This window comes from Diorhabda sublineata, chromosome X (genome assembly GCF_026230105.1).
Source record: "Diorhabda sublineata isolate icDioSubl1.1 chromosome X, icDioSubl1.1, whole genome shotgun sequence".
NCBI classification, from domain to species: Eukaryota; Metazoa; Arthropoda; class Insecta; order Coleoptera; family Chrysomelidae; genus Diorhabda; species Diorhabda sublineata.
The window spans coordinates 26,588,183-26,609,717 of NC_079485.1; the positions used below are offsets into that span (position 1 = coordinate 26,588,183).

The following is a 21,535-nucleotide window of genomic DNA, read 5'->3' on the forward strand; positions in this document are numbered from 1 at the left end:
CAAGTAATATCCGAAATATGCGCTATGTGAAAAGATGTTCAATTTGCCAAGAACACTACATATCGAAGGAATACGCCAAAGTCCTTATGAAGCCTTGTTTGGCATTAAAGCCAAAAGTCGTCTTTTTGCCTGACGAACAAATGGCAAATATCGAAACCGAAGCACAATTTAAAAATATTACCGATACTTTTAAAACCAATATATTTAAATCATCTTGAAGAAACCGAAAACCTCATTCTAAAGGAAAATATTGAAGATAATTGGAAATCTACCACGTTTTCACATCAAGTTCTGACTGAAAACCACGAGTTAATTCCTATAAAAAGAGTGGCCGCGAAAGAGAAACAATTTATTTCCTCCTGCTCAATTGGTGATACTGTACGATGACGACCATGGTCATACATGTAACCGAAATGTGTTAGCGACTCTATTAGCTTGCAAATGAAAACGGTACCCTTTACACACCATAATCCATTCATAATTTGTAAAGAAAATATACTTTCCATAGATGGGATAATTTCAAGAAAGAAGTAACTGAAGCTAATTCAAGAAGCGGTAGACCAGGCTATACATGCTGTTATTGCAAAAGAAAGTGTTTCACAAATAAATGCAGTGTAAAAGCAAGGGCCTCTTGTGTCAATAGCTTAATCTGTTGCAATATATAAGATTTGAATCACCTGTTTTATTAAGTCATTTGTCACTATTATTTTTATTTCTCATTTGGGGGTAGTAATCTACTAGGCATTGCTACCTTATTTCTGGGGTAGTACAAGAAAATATTTTAAGAAATGGAAATATATGAATATGGGACTACATATAGAAAAAAGTATTGTGACAAGTTTGAGGACAAATTCGTCTTAGAGTTTTCTGTATTATTGATTTATTTTGTAAAATATAATTCAGTTATAGATAAGTATGAAATGTAATAAAACTCGGAATCAAATAACAAATAGTTTTATTTTCCAAAAAAACATAATTGTTACAATTTACAAGATATAATTTTATTATATTTGTTTTATTAAATATTCCTAAACTGAGTTGTTGTTAAGAAAAACGAAATGCAATGTACTTTGTAAAACTAGGAAATAATATGTTTGTATACATACCATTTCTTAAATATTATTGCATTTGAAATCACACGAAGCACATTCCTAATCTAGTGTTGCTTCAGTATACAGGAAAAGTAAAGATACATCCCAGTTCTAGGAAGGTACACCCGTATTTGAAATACAATCTCAAAATAACCACGTACTCACAATTTTTTTTGAACATAAAGTGAATCACATTATATTCAATTATATTATCATGAAATGCTCAATAAAAACTTTTATAGTCCCATAGGTAAGGCAATAGAATCAATATGTAAAAATTTTACATTAAAATTGTTAGATGAATATTTTCAGAACTCATATTGTCGATAAATAATTCAATTTGATTATTATAGAGATTGAATTTGATTTACTATTAATGAAATTAGAAGAGAATATGGTTTTTCAGAAAATATAAATTGTAAAAAAATTTTAATTTACTAATTTCCAATAGTCATCAATTGAACTAAAAAAACTACAATTTCATTTTTAGTATAATTATATAAAAAATGGGGATTAAAAACATTCATAACTGACGCATTTCCTATAGTGTATTTCATATAAAAAATATGGGAAACAATATAACAAAAACTTGTGTGTCCAATATATTAATATTTTGATAGGATTAATCGATCTTTATTTTATATTATTTTATATTTGTGTAAATGAGTTGACATTCAAGACACACTGGAAAAAAATTTAATATCTGATGGAAAGTTATCTAAGATTTATACATTAAGTAACAAAAATACCTGTTTAGCCATAAGGTTTCAACAAGTTAAGTGCTATTACTATAAAAACAAAATATATGTGGTTCATCGTACATACACTAAAGACAGGTAAACTCAAAACCAATAATAAAAAATCAAAATAATATTTATTTTGGATCTAGATTTGATAAAGGTCTTACTTTTATTTTTATCAAAGCTAAATCACTGAGAGTAATTAATTAATAATAACAAAAATAGCAACTATATCCTTATAGTCCAGTTATTTTAGGTTTTATCTGCGGAAAAATTCCTAGTGACCTGATTTTTGTATACACCTTCATTATGATGTTGTAATGAAGATGTGAAAAATCGACATCGATATCGTACCGGCTAAAAAGGGTACCTTTAGTTTCTCTATCAGTAACAGCTGCTGACAAAACATCGAGTGGACTCATTTCGAGATTTACGTCTTCATCATTTCCAACATTTGTTGACCCCGCGTTTAAGCTTGACTGGCCACATCAATATCCATAAACTTTTGAACACCTCAATCCATTTTTTTGCATCGACATTTGCAGCCTCAACCTTTCGTACAATTACAAGAGTGTTAAGTGTTAAGTAGATCATCGGGTGCTGATGATAATAAAGTTGTTATTGACTGTAGTATTTCATTTTTAACTCACTATTCTGGATCAATTTCTCTTCAAGACAGGTTTGTATTTCATAATATACTCAATAAATCTGCTGTTAGCTGATGAAGATAAAGTAAAGTAAGATAAAGGAAGTTTCACAGCTGTACTTTGTTTTGTTACAGATCTGAAATCATAGTGGAAAATGGATTATATCATTGATAATGACACCCCTATGACAATTTTCTTGTTGGAATCTTTCAGTGAAATTGTTCTTTTCTCAAATATCTTCATGATTTTCAATTTTCCTCTCCAAAAAAGTGCAGAAATTGTATCACATCCCGACATGTAGAAATAAAATATTTTTCTAGCAATGTGGATATTTGTTGAGGCAATCAGTCGAAAATATTTTTGTTACAGCAATGTTTCTTCTTGGATTTTTGAAAATAAATGATGTAGGTTGATTAAGTATTTGTATGCATGTATCACTCATTATGAAAATTGTTTGAGAGCAGAAAACAAATAAATAACGTGTTTAACACTCTAGTTCAGATGAAAATTATTTTTTGAATGACGCAGTCCGACGAGCAGTCGCAGGTATAAAGGGACGGGTCTCGTAACATTGAAATACGGAACATCTTCTAATCCTCTACGCGGCCCATATTCGTCGTACTTTGGAATATTTCACGCACATTTGGAGATCAGCTCCCAAGCATACCCTTGGGATGCTCGACTTAATACAGAAGAGAGCAGTTCGACTTATAAACAATCCAGAGTTGATTAAGAACTCGGACAGCTTAGAACATAGTTGCTGACCTGATTCTGTTTTACCGATACTATCACGGCAAATACTCTTCCAAGCTGTCTAGCATAATCCCGCCTAGAACAGTTTTTGCAAGACCTATTCGATAGACAGACGTGGCTTATGAATACCGACTTCGCCTACAGACACTCAGAATTTCAATTTATCGAGACTCATTTCTTTCGAGATGTGCAAGCCTGTGGAATCAGCTACCAAGGCTCATCTTTCATCTTTCTCGAGCACTACAACCTGGCATCTCCACACGGCAGGCACTACTCGAATTACTTGAGTGTAATAGGGTTTATCCACTTGTGCTTGCTTTTTAAATAAAAAAATCTGCCAGTGAGGGTAATTTGGATAAGTTATACTAGTTCTTAAACCTCTATGAGATAAGTATATTATAAAGCAATGTAGTTTACGCCTTGGTGTACGTTATACAATATCGTATGTGAGTCTAGTCGCTTTCTCAGCGCTCTGCTCCGAAGACGGTTGATTTTACAGAAAAATGCAAGAGACATTTTTTGTAGGTAATTCTAAGTACAATTTTTATAATAACAGCTATTGCCCTCCGAGCAATAGAGCGCGAGATTTTTCATATCTTCATTACAACACCGTGTGTATACAAAAATTCAGCTCACTAGGAATTTTTCCGCAGATTGGGGTTTAAAATGCCTAAAATGGCTATTAAGACTATTTTTCTAAAAGTTTAGCATTATAAGTTCGAAAGGGCCAATCAATAAAATTATTTGGATTTTTATTAGAAAGTTTATAAAACCAACCAAACTCTTAAAATTGATTAGATTAATATAATTTCATTTTTTGTTTTTAAACAATTGTTTACGGTACTTCTTGCAGAAGGACATATATTTATAGACTCTATGATTTAGAAGAGTTTATCAGGTACCTTATATTAATTCATTAGGATAGTAAAAATGATAAACATTGCTTTTTGGAAGTGCTACTTATTGTGCACAACCATTTTTTGAGTATTTATAAGTTCTTCAGAAAAATAGAGGCTAAGCTACTGACAGCACAATTAATATAGATTCGTTTCCAATTTTTCAATTGATTGTTTCAAATATCGTACAATTTTTCAATTACTTTGTCCAGTTAATGAATAACTGAGTCAAAAACACTGACGTTTCAATTTTAAATCAATAAAATTGACATGAATCACAATATCCCCGGAAGCGCTATTTCTTGTTTCTATGATAAATTACATTTTGTGCAAGTTTTTGGCACACGCATACATTAATCTATTTCTATAAGGGGACACTCCTAGTTAACATCAATTTAGGGATATTACTACAGTTACTACAAACACACTACCCATCAGTACAAGTGCAATTTAGAATATATCTGGATCTGTGTACTGCTTTTTCCAGTAATCCCCATTGTAAATCCAATCCTCTTGTTTCGTGTAAGGATTTATACCCTGATGAAACCATCTAAAAAAAAGAATAGGATTGAATAATATTTAAAGTTATTTCTATGAATTTGAGTGATGATCTAGAGCTGTTTTCAACTGCTTCAACTGGTTGAAGGAAGATTCTCACACATTATATAATACAATCTCCATATAACTCATTTTAGTGATAATCTTAATCGCATTATATAAATAATGATATCATTATATATCGAGAATATTAATGACATTTCATTAAATTTCCTGTAGATAATACTCGTACATTATTACTTCCTTTGTCACTCTTAACACTGGAGAAAACAATGAAAACCCTAAATCAACTGATAATAGATCCTTGGAAATTCTAGCACATTACAAAACATATCTCAGAATAAATTTATGTTGATAATTGGATTTGGACCTCCTTGTTGAAAATGAACATACGAAGTGTGTGAGAAAAATAATTAGATTTATTTTTTTCAAACAGTATTATTCTCCTTAAATAAATCCTTTTGGGCAACTCTACACTGGCGGAGTTGTTTTTCCTAGTATTGGAAGTTTTCAGCTTATAAAAGCTCAAAAAGATTTACGCACACGTTTCTTCGATTGTCTTTCTTTTGTGAGGAGTTCGCACCATTTCTGCACGAATTGTCTAGATGTGAAAAACGTTTGTTGAAATCTGATGTAGATAAGAGTTCTGACTCCATAAGCGCCCTAACATGGCTCCTTTAACAAAAAAAAACACCTCCACTAATGGCACTATCAAAAATAATGTGTCAGCTGACACTTCACCTGAAGTATCATTGCTTCTCACACACACCACTTGCTCCAACTAAACGAAACAATGAGTAATTTTTCAATAATTGGTCAAAACTCAGAAGGAACATTTACAATTGTTTTGCATATTGAAAATGGGGTGAAATATTATGTTTTTATGTCATCGTATTTGGAACTAAACAATATGAAACCGTTGACATATATTTTCATTGAAACTTACTAAACGTAGATGCTCACCTTGGAACCCACTCGGGCGTTTTCTTATTTTTTCGAGTCTTATTAACATCTCTTTGTTTTTCTTCCAATCTGGTTTTTTCAATAGCTGCACCATCAATATCACCTTGTTCGAGTTTTCTTATATCAGGTCTCAGTCTAGAGTCTGTCGGACACAGCTGCATACCTTTCTCAATTTCATTCAAAGACATAGCAAATTGAGTGAACTGGTAATACTAAAAAATGAAAAATAGTAATAAACCTATTGAAGTAAGTATGAGATTTATGTACAGATAGAATTATTAAGGAGGTGAAGACAGAATAAATAACAAAAGCAAGTAACAAAATTGAACCAATAACATGAAACAAAAATCATAGCAAAGAGTGTATCAAATCATCCCATGAAATTAATTCAAAATATTGTTGAAATTGATTTGAAAACTTGCAGTTACTTGTCATAAAGATTTTCACACGGAAACAATTTACCTCAAATAATCATTTACTTACATCGCCACTTTGTACTGGCCTTGGATTAACTTTCCATATTGTTGAAGAATTTGGAATATCTATGGAATAAGCGGAATCACTTTTTGGAACAGAATTTTCTCCTAAATCTGCAGTGGAATCGTCCATACTCTACAAAATAAAACTTCTACAATTTACTTCGATAAAATTTTAAGAATATCAAATTGTTTCAATGAAAAATATTCATTTCGAGATTATGACAAAAGAACTAGGTTCGCAGGTTGAACCGCGTTGGAATTTTGAATCATCAATGATAAAATATCCAATTAACACCATGGAGTGTATAAAATCCCCTGCTCAGTTTTCCCCCGTTCCTATAGTGTCCAGACAAATCAACGTATTTTCTTCAGAGCCAAAGAACACTTGTTGTTTGTCACTAATTCCGATATTTCCTTCACCCTTGCCCAACGTCCTGTCCCTACCAGACACACAATAGATTTCAATAGAACCAAAACTATTGACCTAGTCCGCTCCTTCAGTTCAGGATTATTCGAGAAGCTATCGAAATAGAGAAACGTCCAAACTGTCTGAACACAAGGGACGATTGCCAGAGATTACCCGCAACTTGGAAATACCTTCTTGATCCACTTGAACAAATCATCATCTTGGTAAATTTTTAATGATAAAACCTCATAACATGCTGCATTTAGATAAAAGTATAAAACTTTGTACCAACAGACACCACACAAACCAGTTACTTTAACAAAACATCATCATTGTTACCTCAGTAGTGGAGTTTGATTTGTTGAATGAGCCAACTTTGAGACTATTAAATTTTTGTAGCATTTTTCTGGAAGTATGAGATGGAGAATCATTTGGACTTTTACTCTTCGAGTTGCTAGAAAATTTCGAAGAATTATCTCTTACATATTCTTCATAGGAATGTATGTCTGTACATTTAATAAACTCTGTCCATTTGCCATATATAAACAAAATTTTCTGCTTTCTAAAATAAACACGAAAATATTGTTAAACTACTAAATACAAACATGAAGTGGAAATTAGAACGTACATAATATATATATATATATATATATATATATATATATATATATATATATATATATATATATATATATATATGTACTTACGACTTATCTGTAACAAATCCCTCAACTCTGTGTAAATCCTTACTGTTTCCTCCAGCTTGCTTAAAAGTTAAATGTGCTTTATGGCCAGATAAAAAACTGGAAATTTCCATAGTACCCACTTGCTCCATCCAAAGTTTACCTACAATAATGTTATGAACGCAACATTGTACGTTAGTCCACGTATAAGCTTCTTTAAGTCTAAAAAATTTAAAGAAAACTATATTACAACTTTTCTTGCATTGAGAATGGTTTAGGTTTGAAGCAACAAAGTTTGAATATACGGTTCTGTGATGAGAATAGATAATGCAATCAACAAAATCATGTATTATCAAGAATAATTAATATCATTACAGATGTATGTCAATACAATAAATTATTTTAGTTTCGTTTGTTAGTGAATTTTTTGATTTACAGTACTCTCAAACTATATAATTTCGGACTTAATTTATACTGTTAGTTCTGTATATTGATAAACTTTGTTGAGGATAACAAATTCTGTTGTATTATACTTAGGAAACTCCACGGTGACAACTCCTTTGGGTTGAATCTCGACGCTTTTCCCCCAAAACTTTAGTTTCGGATGGATAGATCCATGGAATATCCAGTCTCCATTTTCTGCGTGGAAAGCCGAGACTGGTGGATGATGACTCACTTGTTCACAAATTATCTTGAATTCTTTTCTCTCCAATTCGTACGTCTCCCCTAAAAGGGGGTTGAATGGTTTTCCAAGTCTTTCCCAATTTGAAGCCAAAGCACTTACTGCAAATCCTGGAGAAAGAAAAAGAGATCAGGCACATGAATTTGATCTAAGATTGTTTGATATTTAGAATGGCTATCAATTTATATCAAGAAAAAATGGAAAATGGAAACGGATAATATTTTTTTCAATTACATAATGCTTTGAACTTTTCTCTAACAATTTGGAGGTAAAAGTATCGTAGATTCATCTGTATGACGACAATTAGTTTTCCGTTTTCGTAGCTTTGGACCCATAATCCCACCAACCATCTTCCAACTTCATTCCTTAACAATATAACTATCAGATTTGTTAGCATTTCTTTGTCCATTTATTTATATTTTCATATTTTTTCTTGATATTAAATCATATACTAGTGACTTTTTCATATAACTACTAATTCTTCAATATATTTTTTAAATTGTATATGTATTCCAGTTTCTATCGCTTTAAATGTGAGCGTTTGATCTCTTTCTGCATTGCTTTTAGACTATACATCTTATTCTACATTGTGTTCTATAGACTACTTTTATGTACAAGGTGCCCAAAAAGAGTATCGGGTATTTGTTTTCGCGCCACATTCGGAGCGACGAAAGGGAGCGGGGAGGGGTTCGTGGCGTCCGCCATTTTGTGCAGTTTTAGTCACGATGGAACAGTACTCGGGGACGCATCGCTCATTATCGTAACGGTGATTCAATAGTGACTGCTCAAAGTCTGTATCGTGCGGAATATCGTACAAGCCAAGCGCCAAGTGACGATAGCATTAGAAAATGGATCAGGATGTTCGAAAATACAGGTGCGACAATTAAAATTCAAAACTCTGGTCGCCCTCGTTTAGTTTGCGATGAAGAAACAACTAAAGAAGTTGAGGCGTCGTTTCGTCGAAATCCATCTTTATCCATCCGAAAGCGATTTGATTTTAAAGGAAGATTTGCATTTAAAAGCCTATAAAATTCAATTGGTTCAAGAATTGAAGGATACGGACTATGCTAATCGACTGAATTTTGCGAACGAAATGATGCAGCGATTTAACAACTTTGAAAACGTACTGTTCAGCGACGAAGCAAATTTTCACCTGAATGGTCATGTTAATAAGCAGAATTGTCGGTAGTGGGCAGTCGAGAATCCGAGACGAAAGCATGAACGACCCCTGCACAGCCCAAAGGTCGTTGTTTGGGCCGCTATGTCTGCTAAAGGAATTATTGGTCCTTATTTTCATGAAGATCAACGAGGCCGAGCATCAATGTAAATAGTCACCGTTACTGCGATAAGTTGAGAAATTTTTTGGTCCCAGAGTTGCAGAAGTTTGCAGGTTTCTACTCAAGAACGTAGTTCCAGCAAGATGGGGCCACTTGTCATACCTCGAATGACTCGATGGAAGTTGTGAATGAATTATTCCCTAATAAAGTCATTTCGTGAAGGGGTAACATCAACTGGCCTCCCAGAAGCCCCGACCTTAGCCTGCTTGACTATTTTGTATGGGGATACCTTAGAAGTGAGGTTTATCAAAATAATCCAAAGTACCTAACCCAATTGAAGGAAAGCATCAGGTCAGAAGTGGCAGCAATATCAAGAGCTTTGTGTCGACGTGTTATCGCAAATCTTTGTTCCCGTTTAGAAGAGTGCCAGCAACGTAACGGTCATCATTTGGATAAATCATCTTTTCCAAATAATTTTCCAATTCATATGGTATTAAAAAACAATAAAAGTTTTTATTGCTTATAAATATCTTTTGTTTACTTGAACTTACAAATACCCGTTATCCTTTCTGGACACCAAGAATCCCTTCCCGACAAATTTCATGAAAATACGATTTTAGGTTTTTCCATATAGAGGTACAAGTTTTGTATTCTTAAAGGCCGCTTGACATGATGCAATATAATGTGCAAGAAAATGCATGCAATTTCTCGCAAGATCGAAATATTGCTTAAACGAATATTGCACGTCGCTTGACATTATACAAGTCTCTTGCCATTGCATCATGGTTGCTTACTTACTAAAATTCCATAAGTAACAAACAAGTAACAATAACAACAATTCACGGAAGTCAGTTGATCTAAGACTAACATTTGATGGTTGTTAGATAAAAATAACTGGATTTCTCCGTAGAATTGCACAAGACCGATAATGTTGCAAGTGCGAGATCTTGCTTGAGCTGAACTTCATCTGCGCATGCTTCTGATCAAGAAATATTGCATATTGCATTACATTGCACGTTGTATTGCATCATGCCAAGCGGCGTTAACAGTTTAGTTTAGTTGCAACTTGCGAGGTGCAGTGGGCAATCTATTGTTAATTCTAGTTTAATTATGGAATATTTGAAAGGGCCGCGTAAAGTGTTAATATTTAATTGTTGTGAATCGTTTACAAACATTTATTCATAAGTTTTCATGACACAGTGAAATAGGTTAGTGGTACGCGTGGTGTTGGTAAAACTACGATTTACAGTGTTATAAAAGGAGAGAAATGTGGCGAGTTTTCACATGCGTTTATCTTTAGAAAAGAATTTCCGACAGTCGACAAAGTTCATGTTACGGTTCAAGATGATAAGTATACCCTGAACTGAGTCGAAGCACACAAAAAAAATAGGTTGTTGCTAGAAAAAGCATTGCAGAAAGTCTATTTGAATAGAAAGAAACAATATTGTATTAATATATTTTATTTAGATGAAACCTAGATCAATGAGGGTGTTACGACTTCTAAATTTTATATGGAAGCTAAACCTGGCAACGCTGCGACCACGAGGGCCCAGAAGAGAGACAGCAAAAACCCAGGGCATTCAAGATACACACCACAAGAGTTGCAGACGTAAAATTTATAAAAATCTGTTTAATGTATAATAATTCAATATCAATATATGAGATGCAAGGATAATATATGTAATTAAAGTTGTGCGTTTACGAAATACAATAGTGTATCATTATTATTATAATAAAAGAAGAAAAGAACAAACACCTAAACAGAGGGACATACATAAAATTAATTTTAGCAAGATGAAGCTGTTACAAGTCAAAATATGCCGCCTTATTAGCGTATCTAGTCGAAATTTGATTAGTGAGGCGAGGTATGAGGTAAATTTCTAGTCTATTCGTATAGAAAAGTACCTATTAATATATTCTGTCCTTTTGGTGGCAAGCGGCTTATTCTTTATTATTACCTATTTATTATCTTTTTTACGCCGCCCGAACGCTCAACGCACTATTTTGGTATTATTCTAATAATAAGAAAACAATATTTCGGTGAAATGCCGCTATAAAAGAAAGGCACTTTGCGTCTAAATATTTTTTGCATGATGGGGTTCTGTTTTTTTTTTATTTTCAAAGACATTTTGCCTTTTACCGCCCCGTGTGTTAATGCCGCCTGGGTGCCATGCACCCCCGGCACGGCTCGGCCCTGCAAATAATTTATTTACTGGTTCAAATGCTCTAACAGGTCAGAGGCGCAAACTGATAATAATACACGTCGGCAGTTGAAATGGTTTTGTTAAAGGTGGTTTATTAACCTTTAAATCTACTCGTTCCAGTGACTACCATGAGGACTTGAATCCTGATATTTTTAAAGAATGACTTAAACAAATGATAGATCTTGCTGAAAACGGTATAATAGTAATAGATAATACTAGTTATCACTCGCCCAAAACCAAATGATTAAAAAAAGATTTACAGAATTGGCTAAATTCAATCCCGGCTTTGCGAGAAGGGAACTGTATTCTTTGAATTTCCCAATAGAAAATGATTTTTTTGCTGATATCTTTTTGGCAACACTGTTTATGAGAGATCACGCTTAATCGTGTCATGTGTCATTGTCAAACTTATTCAGTTTGGTCTATAATTTAATCATGAATCGATTTAAGAACGAACGACGCTTGCAAATTATTGAATTTTACTATCAAAATTCATGCTTGGTTAAGAGAGTACTGAGGGAACTATTCGGATGTTTGTAACTAAATTTCGAACCCAGTTTCTACTATTGGACATTAAACCACTAACACGCAAGCGTTCAGTGAGGACCGAAGAAAAAATTGCGGCTGTATCCGCCAGTTTTAATGATAACCGTGAAATGTCGATTCGCCGCCGTTCGCAGCGGGCGTCTGTTACTCCACTTCGTGGAAAATTTTGCAAAAGGATTTGGGTGTAAGACCTTATAAGATACGGCTGGTGCAAGAATTGAAGCCACACGATCTCCCACAACGTCTAACATTTGGTGAATAGGCACTGGCAAAGTTGGAGGGAGATCGAAAAATTGTGTTCAGCGACGAAGCTCATTTCTGGTTGAATGGATACGTCAACAAGCAAAATTGACGCATCTGGAGTGAAAACAAGCCAGAAGCATTGCAAGAGCTATCAATGCATTCCGAAAAAGTCACTGTTTGGTGTGGATTATGGGCCGGTGGCATCATCGGGCCATACTTCTTCAAAAGCGACGATTGCCGGAACGTTACTGTGGATGGCGAGCGCTACCGTCTGATGATTGACGATTTTTTTACCCAAAATGTAAGAATTGGACATGCCTGACATGTGGTTTCTACAAGACGGTTTAACATACGACACGGCACGGGAAACAATTGCCAAATTAAAAACCGCCTTTGGTGAACAGTTCATCACAATCGTGTGATTTCACACCTTTGCACTATTTCTTGTGGGGCCATGTTAAGGCTAATGTCTAAAGGTCAAGAATGTGAAGCCTGAAAACTGGAAAAAGGCAGTAAATCATATGATCATATGATAGAAAAAAGGTGAAAACATGGAAGCTAGACAATATTACAAATGAGCTGATCGAGCCACTTATTTTAAATATTGGTTGAGATATTTCAGCTGATTCCGATTATAATGTTTAAGAAGTAGCTCTACTGATACTGATGAGTTTTTATATTAAAATAATGAACGTAGTAAAGTTGTCCAAAAATCAAAGTTTGAACCCTTATGCCTATATAACCATTATGCCACAATTTTCTTCATAACTTGTAGAAAAATTTCAAACGAAAATACTCGAAATATAACTTGAATAAATAATTTAACTGTCTACTGAAAGAAGTGATACGCCTAGATTACGAATGCTTCATCATTTTATTACTCTCTCATCATAAAAGTAGACTATAGAAAAAGGATCAAAACACGCCTTTGATATATTACGGCTATATCCTATTTTCATTATTATCTAATCATATATTGTTGATATAATAAGTATTTGTTCATAAGAAATTAATGAGTTCATTAAAATATATTTCGATAAACAGTTATTCGGCTTTAGCTTAGGATTTGCGTAGCCTTTTTCATTCCCTCACTACCCCATTTAATTAGTGGATATAATGTCTACATCATTAATCTTCTTTTTTCAAATACGAATCGTTATACTAACAGTGATATTTCAAATGAAAACGTTGAATATCTAACGAGCTTGGGACATGATTATACTAAATCCAGTACGAAATCTTGTTATCTGAACTAACTTCTATTCTTCCAATTTATCGTATCATATATATTCACACTACAACCATGTTTTATCCTGTTATTGTTATTGCGTGATGAAGAATCGTAAACAAACACCGACGGTTCGATAATCGATTTATAATAAAATGTTGAGCAAAAAGGAAGCACCATTAGTATGAGTCACAGTTTAATGGGTTTCTGAAATCTGATTAAAAACAAATATGCGTAAGAAATATTCTAAAACAATTTAATGCTCACTTAGAATGTTATTTTATTACTATTTGTAATCAAGATGAATATTATAGGGAGAAACCTAATATCTATCCCACTCATTTTCTAATTCAACTTTATAAACATACTACACATACTATAAACGGAAATCCTACAGAAATATTTAAATCGAAAAATGTTTTTTTGACAGCTCGTAATACTCACCTATGACATATTGCATTCTTAGAACAGGATCGTCTTGCTCTGAAGCCAATCTCAAGAGATGTGCATATTCCATGTATTCAGCCATGCGTTGTAAAAAACTTAAAGGTTCGTTGAATACAACAGGCATTGTTATCTTACTCAATTCTTTACCTATGCAATTTTTCAAAACTGACCAGATGTTGTAATCATTGTGATACATAGGAACCGGTAAGACATGTCTAAAAATACATTATTATCCTGTCATTAACAATTAGTGTACGTACCAAAAATTCTAAATATTAAGATTGTTCTTCACTCCAAATAAATGTCATTTTACTACAATATACGAGGATATATTGAAAAATTCTTAGCCTACTATAGAACCAAACAAAATTTCAATGTCAAAATATTTTATTACTCAACATATTCTCCACTTAATTGGAGACATTTACTACAGCGAACCTGCAACGTCTCTAGACCTTTCAAAAAAAAATGTTTCTTCTTGGTCTGCAAACCAGACCTCCACAGCTTTTATTACCTCCTCGTCGGAAGAAAATTTACGACCTTTCATACTTTTTTTCAGTTTCTTTCAGAGGAAAGAGATGATAGTCGGACGGAGCCAAATCTAGTGAATAAGGAGGGTGTTCTAGTAATTCGAACATTAAATCATGAATTTTTTGCATGGCAATATGAGATTTGTGTGCATGGGCGTTGTCCTGGAAAAATAAAACACCTTTGGATAGCTTTCCGCGTCTTATCTCTTTAATTTTTTCCCGTAGAGTAGTCAGTAATGTCGAATAGTAATTTCCACTTATGGTTCTACCCTTATCCAAAAAATCAATCATGATTATTCCATGGCAATCCCAAAAAACTGAAGCAAGAACTTTTCCACCAGATTTTTGGACACGAAACTTCTTAGGTCTTGGGGAACCAAAGCGTCGCCATTCCATCAATTGTTGCTTTGTTCCTGGATCGTAGAAATGTACCCAAGTCTCATCCATAGTAACAATTCGGCTTAAGAAGCCTATATTGTTTTCAAATCGAGCACAGATCGAACGCGATGCTTTTACCCTTGTACGCTTTTGGTCAACATTCAAACATTTGGGGGTCCATTTTGCAGCAATTTTTCTCATGTCCAAATTGACGTGAGCTATATGGTGAACGCGTTCGAATATCAGTGTTTCAGATATCCGTTTTAGCCCAATTCGACGGTATGATAAAATCATGTCATGAACTGCATCGATATTTTCGGGGACTGACACAGAAACTGACCTTCCCGATCGGTCATCATCTTCAATGGAAAATTTACCTCTTTTGAAGCTTGCAGTCCAATTTTTCACGGTCGCATACGAAGGACATTGATCAGGGTATTAAACATATCTTCGTAAATCTGCTCACCTCTTAAGCTTTTTAAATATTTAAATGACGTTCAATATTAATCTATGAAATATTTTAACTTTGAAAAAAATTGCATGGAATCTCTTGCATGTTCTCTTGTACCATGTCAAGCTGCCTTTACCGGTTTATTACTACGCAATATCATATACCTTCTAAAATTTTTCCTCGGGTATTTAAAATATATTTGAAACAATCTTCAATTGATAAAAATGATAAAAATTTAACTTAATCATTGTACTATGTAAACATAGATATAAAAATTGATACATTGAAAGAATACTCCGCAAATACCTTATGGGTTCTTTATCAAAAACAAATGAAGGAATGGTATAAACCAAATTCTTGCAAAAAATAACTTTACTGCTAGCAACTCTTATTGGTAATCTATATCGCAAAGAAATAAACTATTTTGAATCGCTGGATTGGAATTCTTGTATTGGAAATTTTCCTAGTTGATTCTTATTATCAGACACTGATCGTACTTAGCTCCAAGAAATACTAGTTATTTCAAGGGCAAGAATTCATATAATAAGGGTCAAGCAGCGAAGTTTTCAACCAAAAATCTGAAAAACATTTTACTGAACGCTACGAGCTGGAACGTTATGTGTCGGATTGTGTGAATCTGCAACCTGTATATTAGTTCATTAGAAAACGTACTAACCTCTATATTTCGGTCCCAATACAAAATTCAAAAATATAAAAAGCCATTATTATTTATTTATTAACTAAATTAACTATATCCTCGAAGGTTCTACACACTTCAACTTTTTCAGTAGTTCACGAGAATTATAGTTTAAGGTATTAAAAACACTTTGTGATATTGTTTTGATGAAGTAAAATCAAATTTTCGTAATAGCGTTAGCAAGGAAAAGAATCATCAAGAAAAAAGTTCCCACCTGACATTTTTATTTTTCAACATAGTCTCCTTTAAATCTATTCATTTAGTCCCTAGTTTGCAAATCTACGACGCTGCAAAAAGCAGCTTTTTTCATAATTTCCTTTCAGACCTACATAAAGCATCAATATTTTTATTAGAAAATAGAATTTTTATCTCTTATTATCTATTCCTTCTCTGTGTTTCTTAATACATAGAAAAACGAAACAGATCTTAATCAAATTTTCAATCCCGTTTGCAATCAAAATTATAGTGAGCAATTGAAAAAAAATGCAAGCTCACTGGCTAAATATATGGTTGAATTCAAGTTCCGTAATATCTTGCTCACAAATAATATTCAACAGCATAAAAAATTTCAGTTGTAAACCAAATAATCATAGGTCTCAGATATTTTTAGCTATCAACTAATGTGAATAACTTATTTTTATTCGAGTCTTCGATAGAAAGCTTTTCAACACCTTATATAGTATTATTGATTGATAGCTAATAGTACCTTTAGACACTTTGTTATCTGAAATTACTCTGAGTAAATTCTTTGTTGATTCAATGATAAATTCCACCAAAGTTAAACCTAACATTAGTCATACGAAAATTGACATTGAAATTATAATTGTACCGATTATTGATTTATGGCGAGGGTATCAATAGACTGATTCTAATAATAACACATAATAATCGAAATACGTTACATTTTATTCTTCAACGTAGAAACTGAATCAGAGACTACAATCAACTTTTGAATCGAATGTTTTACTGTATTTTATAATAGAATATATAAAAGCTCGAGGAAACATCCAAGCCCGAAGATTAAAATTTAAATTTGAGTATCACACAGCTCACAAAAGATTTTGGTGGCAGCGATTTCTCAAATTTCAAATAGCCTTCATAATTTGTCTCGCTGCTATACTGCTTGATATAGATTTTCCATAATTTTAATGCCTGATGGAAAACCTCTCTCACTACAAAGTTTTCTGGAAAGCGATGTGACTATGAAAGTAGTAAACCTCATGCTACAACTAATAATATTAAACTTTGATAGCAGAGTTTTCAATAGTTATGCGTGATTTTCTGATATACGATTTCCAAGAAAATTTTATACTGCTTGAATAAATGAATAAGGTTAGTTAATATTTCTTTCGAATACTGTATAGGTCTTACTGCAGAATCTAAATTGCGGAGTATATCCGTTTATTTAATACCCTTCTTTGTTCAATTAGCATCTATCCTGCTTTTCCAAATAAATGCCAGTATATACAAGTAAAATATTTTTCTGTTTTTCTCCAAAGTAGAACATAAATAACGATGAGATGCTTAACATAGCTACATATACTTATGGATGCTTTTATTTAAGTTCAGCGTTTTGATAGTATACAAAAACTTCATTTACATAAACTCGTTTGACTGATATTAAAATTAGTGCGGATAAAGCAGGTTTATGACGGAGAAAATGAAAATGAAAAGATCGTGGCTTAATCTATAAAAGAAAATTGATTCAAATACAATACTCGGTTTATATTGTAATCAATTAAACTGTTTCTCAAAAATTTTTCATTAAAATAATATGTGTGTGTTCTCAAAACGTATATAAATATTCATTTATATACGTATAATTCATTTTCCACTTAACATCGAAAGGTATTATAGGGAAAGGACTTTTATTGAGGATATGGCTGTACTTAAGGGTTATAATGAGAGAATTTGCTCTGGGACCTTTCAATCCTGTTTTTACAATTTTTTTATTACATTAAAATGATTATAGGATAATCCCAAGCATAAAATACCAAATTTAGCAGACTAATTCCGTTAATTTCTAGTATAAAGAGCACATAGCTCATTTAAAATATAGACGGACCGGAAAATCAGGTTTTTCCTACCACGCTTCCAGTCATAATAATGACATGAATACTATTAATGTAAAATTGTTAAAAAATGTTAACAAACAATAAATTGTTGGATACATCGAAAGCATTGAGATTGTTAATTGTAAAAATAGTTTAAATAGAGACAAGGGGCTTATTCCTTACAGCTCAGTCTCTAATTAATTAAATTTCCCGTCATAGAGGTTTTTCCCGCTGGAAAGTTCATTGGTAAAAATTTAGTATATATAGGTAGGTTAAATTAATAGGTTTTAGTTTACTTTCAGTCTCTAAGAACGATAACTTGGTTATCGAAACGCGCGTCAGACAATTTAATTGTGAGTGTTGGTGTAGTGGTAGTGTAAACAGTGTATTCGGTATGAATATTGCCAATGGCTTCAGAAATTTCAATTTAGTAACAAATGATACCTGTCTATAATTAGTTTATGTGTTGCACAATAATCACTCATTTGTGAATATAGTATTGGAATACAATAAGTAAATGAATGTGTGCCTCTGAATGACTCCCAATTCCACCTACTGATAATAAACGATATTAGAAATGAACACACTGTTTTCTAGTCCAATAATTCACTGTCTGGCACGTGTTTCAAAACCAATTTATCGCCTGTAGAGATCATAGATGTTTATTACCAATATGACTGATTTGGATGTAATTAGATTAGAATAAAACAAAGAAAAATAATATTACAGACCACATAGGGAATAAGTTGGTAAAGGATAAACACGAATTATAAAAAGTATACTAAAACAAAAATTAAAGTGAAGCCTATCCAAATGTAAATACAAAAGAATTCTCTCTCTTATTTGAACATATTGCAGTTTCATACAATTCACTCCAATCCAGCTCTGGATACGTTATTCTTACAAGGAAGTCATAGTCCTTGTTTTAAGATTAGTTACTAACGAACCAACATCTTCAGAAAATAATAATCAAAATAACTATTGATATATTTTTCAGTCATTCAACAAATCAAATTAAAAAATATATATAAATTAGCAAATCACAATCAATACTGATACTAAATAAATATTAATGTGCATAATTGTTTATTTTGAACATACTTTATAAAACTGATAACCATATATAACCTATAACACTGTAATCAAGTATTGACATATCTAAATAATATAAACTAATTGAACCATAATTTGAGAGTATTTCTAAACCATCGATGTTTTTATTCAGCAAAGTTATAGAAGAATATTGCTAAATGCTATGAAGTATTACAGGCATCCGAGACTCTATCAATTATTGAATTATATTAAACTAATATATTCGTGAATTTACATTGAATAAGTTTTTTATAATCCTAATTATCATGAAAACAATTTACCTGTATTCCTTCTCTTCTATTTCCATTCTGTTGGTAACAAACCCCGTAAATTTGGAACAAGAATAAAATCATTTGCCTCTTATCCTTATTTTACCATCTACATGTGGTCTAGTCTACAAGGCACTGAAAAACAAACCGTTACTATAGAAGTATCGATTAACAAATTGCATCAAATGCCACCATACAGAAACTCAGATTTTAATCTCGCGGTAACTTTTTGATGCCATACATCGATCTACCCTAATTTTATTGAGAATGTATGGAAAACCCAATGTTTTCGTCTCCGAATACTGGGAAATGGTTGGGAAAGCAGAAACAGGTTTCAAGGAGATTCTCACAAGGACTTCCAATCGCGCATGCTCTCATAGAAATGATTTTTGTTATGCAGTTTATAAAATGTTACCGAGTCAAGTCCGTCTGTTCTGTCGAAAATTCAATTATAGCCTTCTAAATATTCAAATAATTTTCACATGAACAACTTTTATGAAAATATAATTTAAAAAATATATAAATTTTCGTTTTTTAAAGATGTTTTATACAGTGTGAATAGCTTTAAGCGAATAAATTTATATTATAATTTGTTGTAATTATATCAGCATATCAATATGAATATGAATATTTTACTTTGAATGAATTCAAAATGTCTGGAATAGATTCAATAGCTAGGATCTTTTTATATATACCTGTTAATAATAACGCACATTTTTCATAAGAATGTAATCGACAATTTGAGGAAAAATTATGTTTGACATAACACTGTATCTTGATACTAAGTAGAACCTCGATAACAACTGTTATTATATCAGTTGATATAAAGAAAACTTCCGCTGGGGAATTGATTTATTCAATACATTAGATAAAGAATTCATTGATTCAAAGATAATTTTCAATTCATATGAATATCATTTAATAATTATAGAACCATTTGAGAACAAATTTTACTTCAGTGGACAAACACACGTAACTGATTATACAAATAAAGGATATATTAAACAAATATCCACATTTTATATAGATCTTTCATAAATAGTTACACAAAAGGGGAACTTTTAAACGAATCGATAAGAAAAAACAAAATCTACAAATTTCTATTGCAAATACGGCGAAAGTAATTTCATTCAATCCCTGTATTTTTTAGCTGCAACTTTTTCATATATTTCAACGATATTTTCAAGAAAGGGATTATTGCGGTAATTAATTATTATAATCTCCACCTCCCAAAACCTTCAAATGTATGCTAAAGTTAACTATGGAAATTCCAAAAATGCTAGAAATTTTGTGAAATTGGTAATTTTATAAAATATTTCATGTTAAATGTTGGTATCATTCGATAAACTGATGTAAAAGTGATGGCCTAAAATTAAAACCATGCTGTATGAACATAAAAGTTTTCCACACGGTTTGTGTCTGTCGCATAGGTTAACAACGTAAATCCCTGGATAAAAAACACATACCAAAGAAGCAAAAAGTATTTAACGATGTGTAATATTCTATTTATACGGGACAATGTTGGAAAAATAATAAATTTCTTTTCAGCGAGCACTGTTAAAGTGCTCAAGCAAACATTCTGTAAACATCAATAAAAATGATAATTACACGTCATGCTAAAGATATGTTTGGTATCATTTCAATTCTTCGTAATTTTATTACCACTATATGTTTTTCTACAAATATATTTATTAAAAAAATAATGAAATCATTTTGCCTAATCTCTGTCTGCTTGCAACTGAATGTTTTAGTCATAAACCATAAGCGTAGGCTTTTCGTATGACCAGATAACATAACTAGAAATTTTGATGAACAATGGCAAATTATTCAATTGATTAACTGAACGGAAAAAAGTTTAAAAATGAAGATATCTGCAGCAAAAATGAAATGCATGACCACCTCAAAAACACCTATCAGATGCAAACTGGTTGTAGATGATTAAATTATGCAACAAAAGATGAAATTTAAATATCTAGGCATAGAAATATGAGGATACGGTGATATCGAAGCGGAGGTAAGAAACCAAGCGGCAAAAGCAGCATGAACCTCAGCTTACCTGAACGATATAATCTACCGAAACAAATATATCGGAATTAAGATCAAATCCCGAATCTACAAGGCTGTCATCAGGCAAGAGAATATTAGAAACCACCGAAATGAAAATAATGCACAGGATCGCTAGAAAAACACTTTTCGACAGGGAGAGAAGCGAGGACATTAG

The 21,535-nt window shown here is 32.4% G+C and overlaps 1 protein-coding gene across 2 annotated transcripts; it reads right to left on the reverse strand.

Moving 5' to 3' along the window:
* Nucleotides 1–938: 938 nt before the first annotated feature.
* Nucleotides 939–19,678, reverse strand: LOC130451250 (oxysterol-binding protein-related protein 1). 2 transcript variants are annotated; one of them, XM_056790146.1, is made up of 9 exons: nt 19,512–19,678; nt 19,327–19,449; nt 13,841–14,058; nt 7,750–8,008; nt 7,241–7,438; nt 6,873–7,095; nt 6,132–6,260; nt 5,649–5,860; nt 939–4,677 (listed from the first exon to the last, which is right to left on the reverse strand). In XM_056790146.1, the coding sequence occupies exons 2-9, from the start codon at nt 19,350–19,352 to the stop codon at nt 4,578–4,580; spliced, it is 1,365 nt and encodes a 454-aa protein (XP_056646124.1). In that variant the 5' UTR covers nt 19,353–19,449; nt 19,512–19,678; the 3' UTR covers nt 939–4,577. The 2 variants fall into 2 exon arrangements, with proteins under 2 accessions (XP_056646124.1, XP_056646125.1); XM_056790147.1 differs by having other exon boundaries at nt 945–4,677; nt 19,566–19,674.
* Between the last annotated feature and the right edge of the window lie 1,857 nt (nt 19,679–21,535).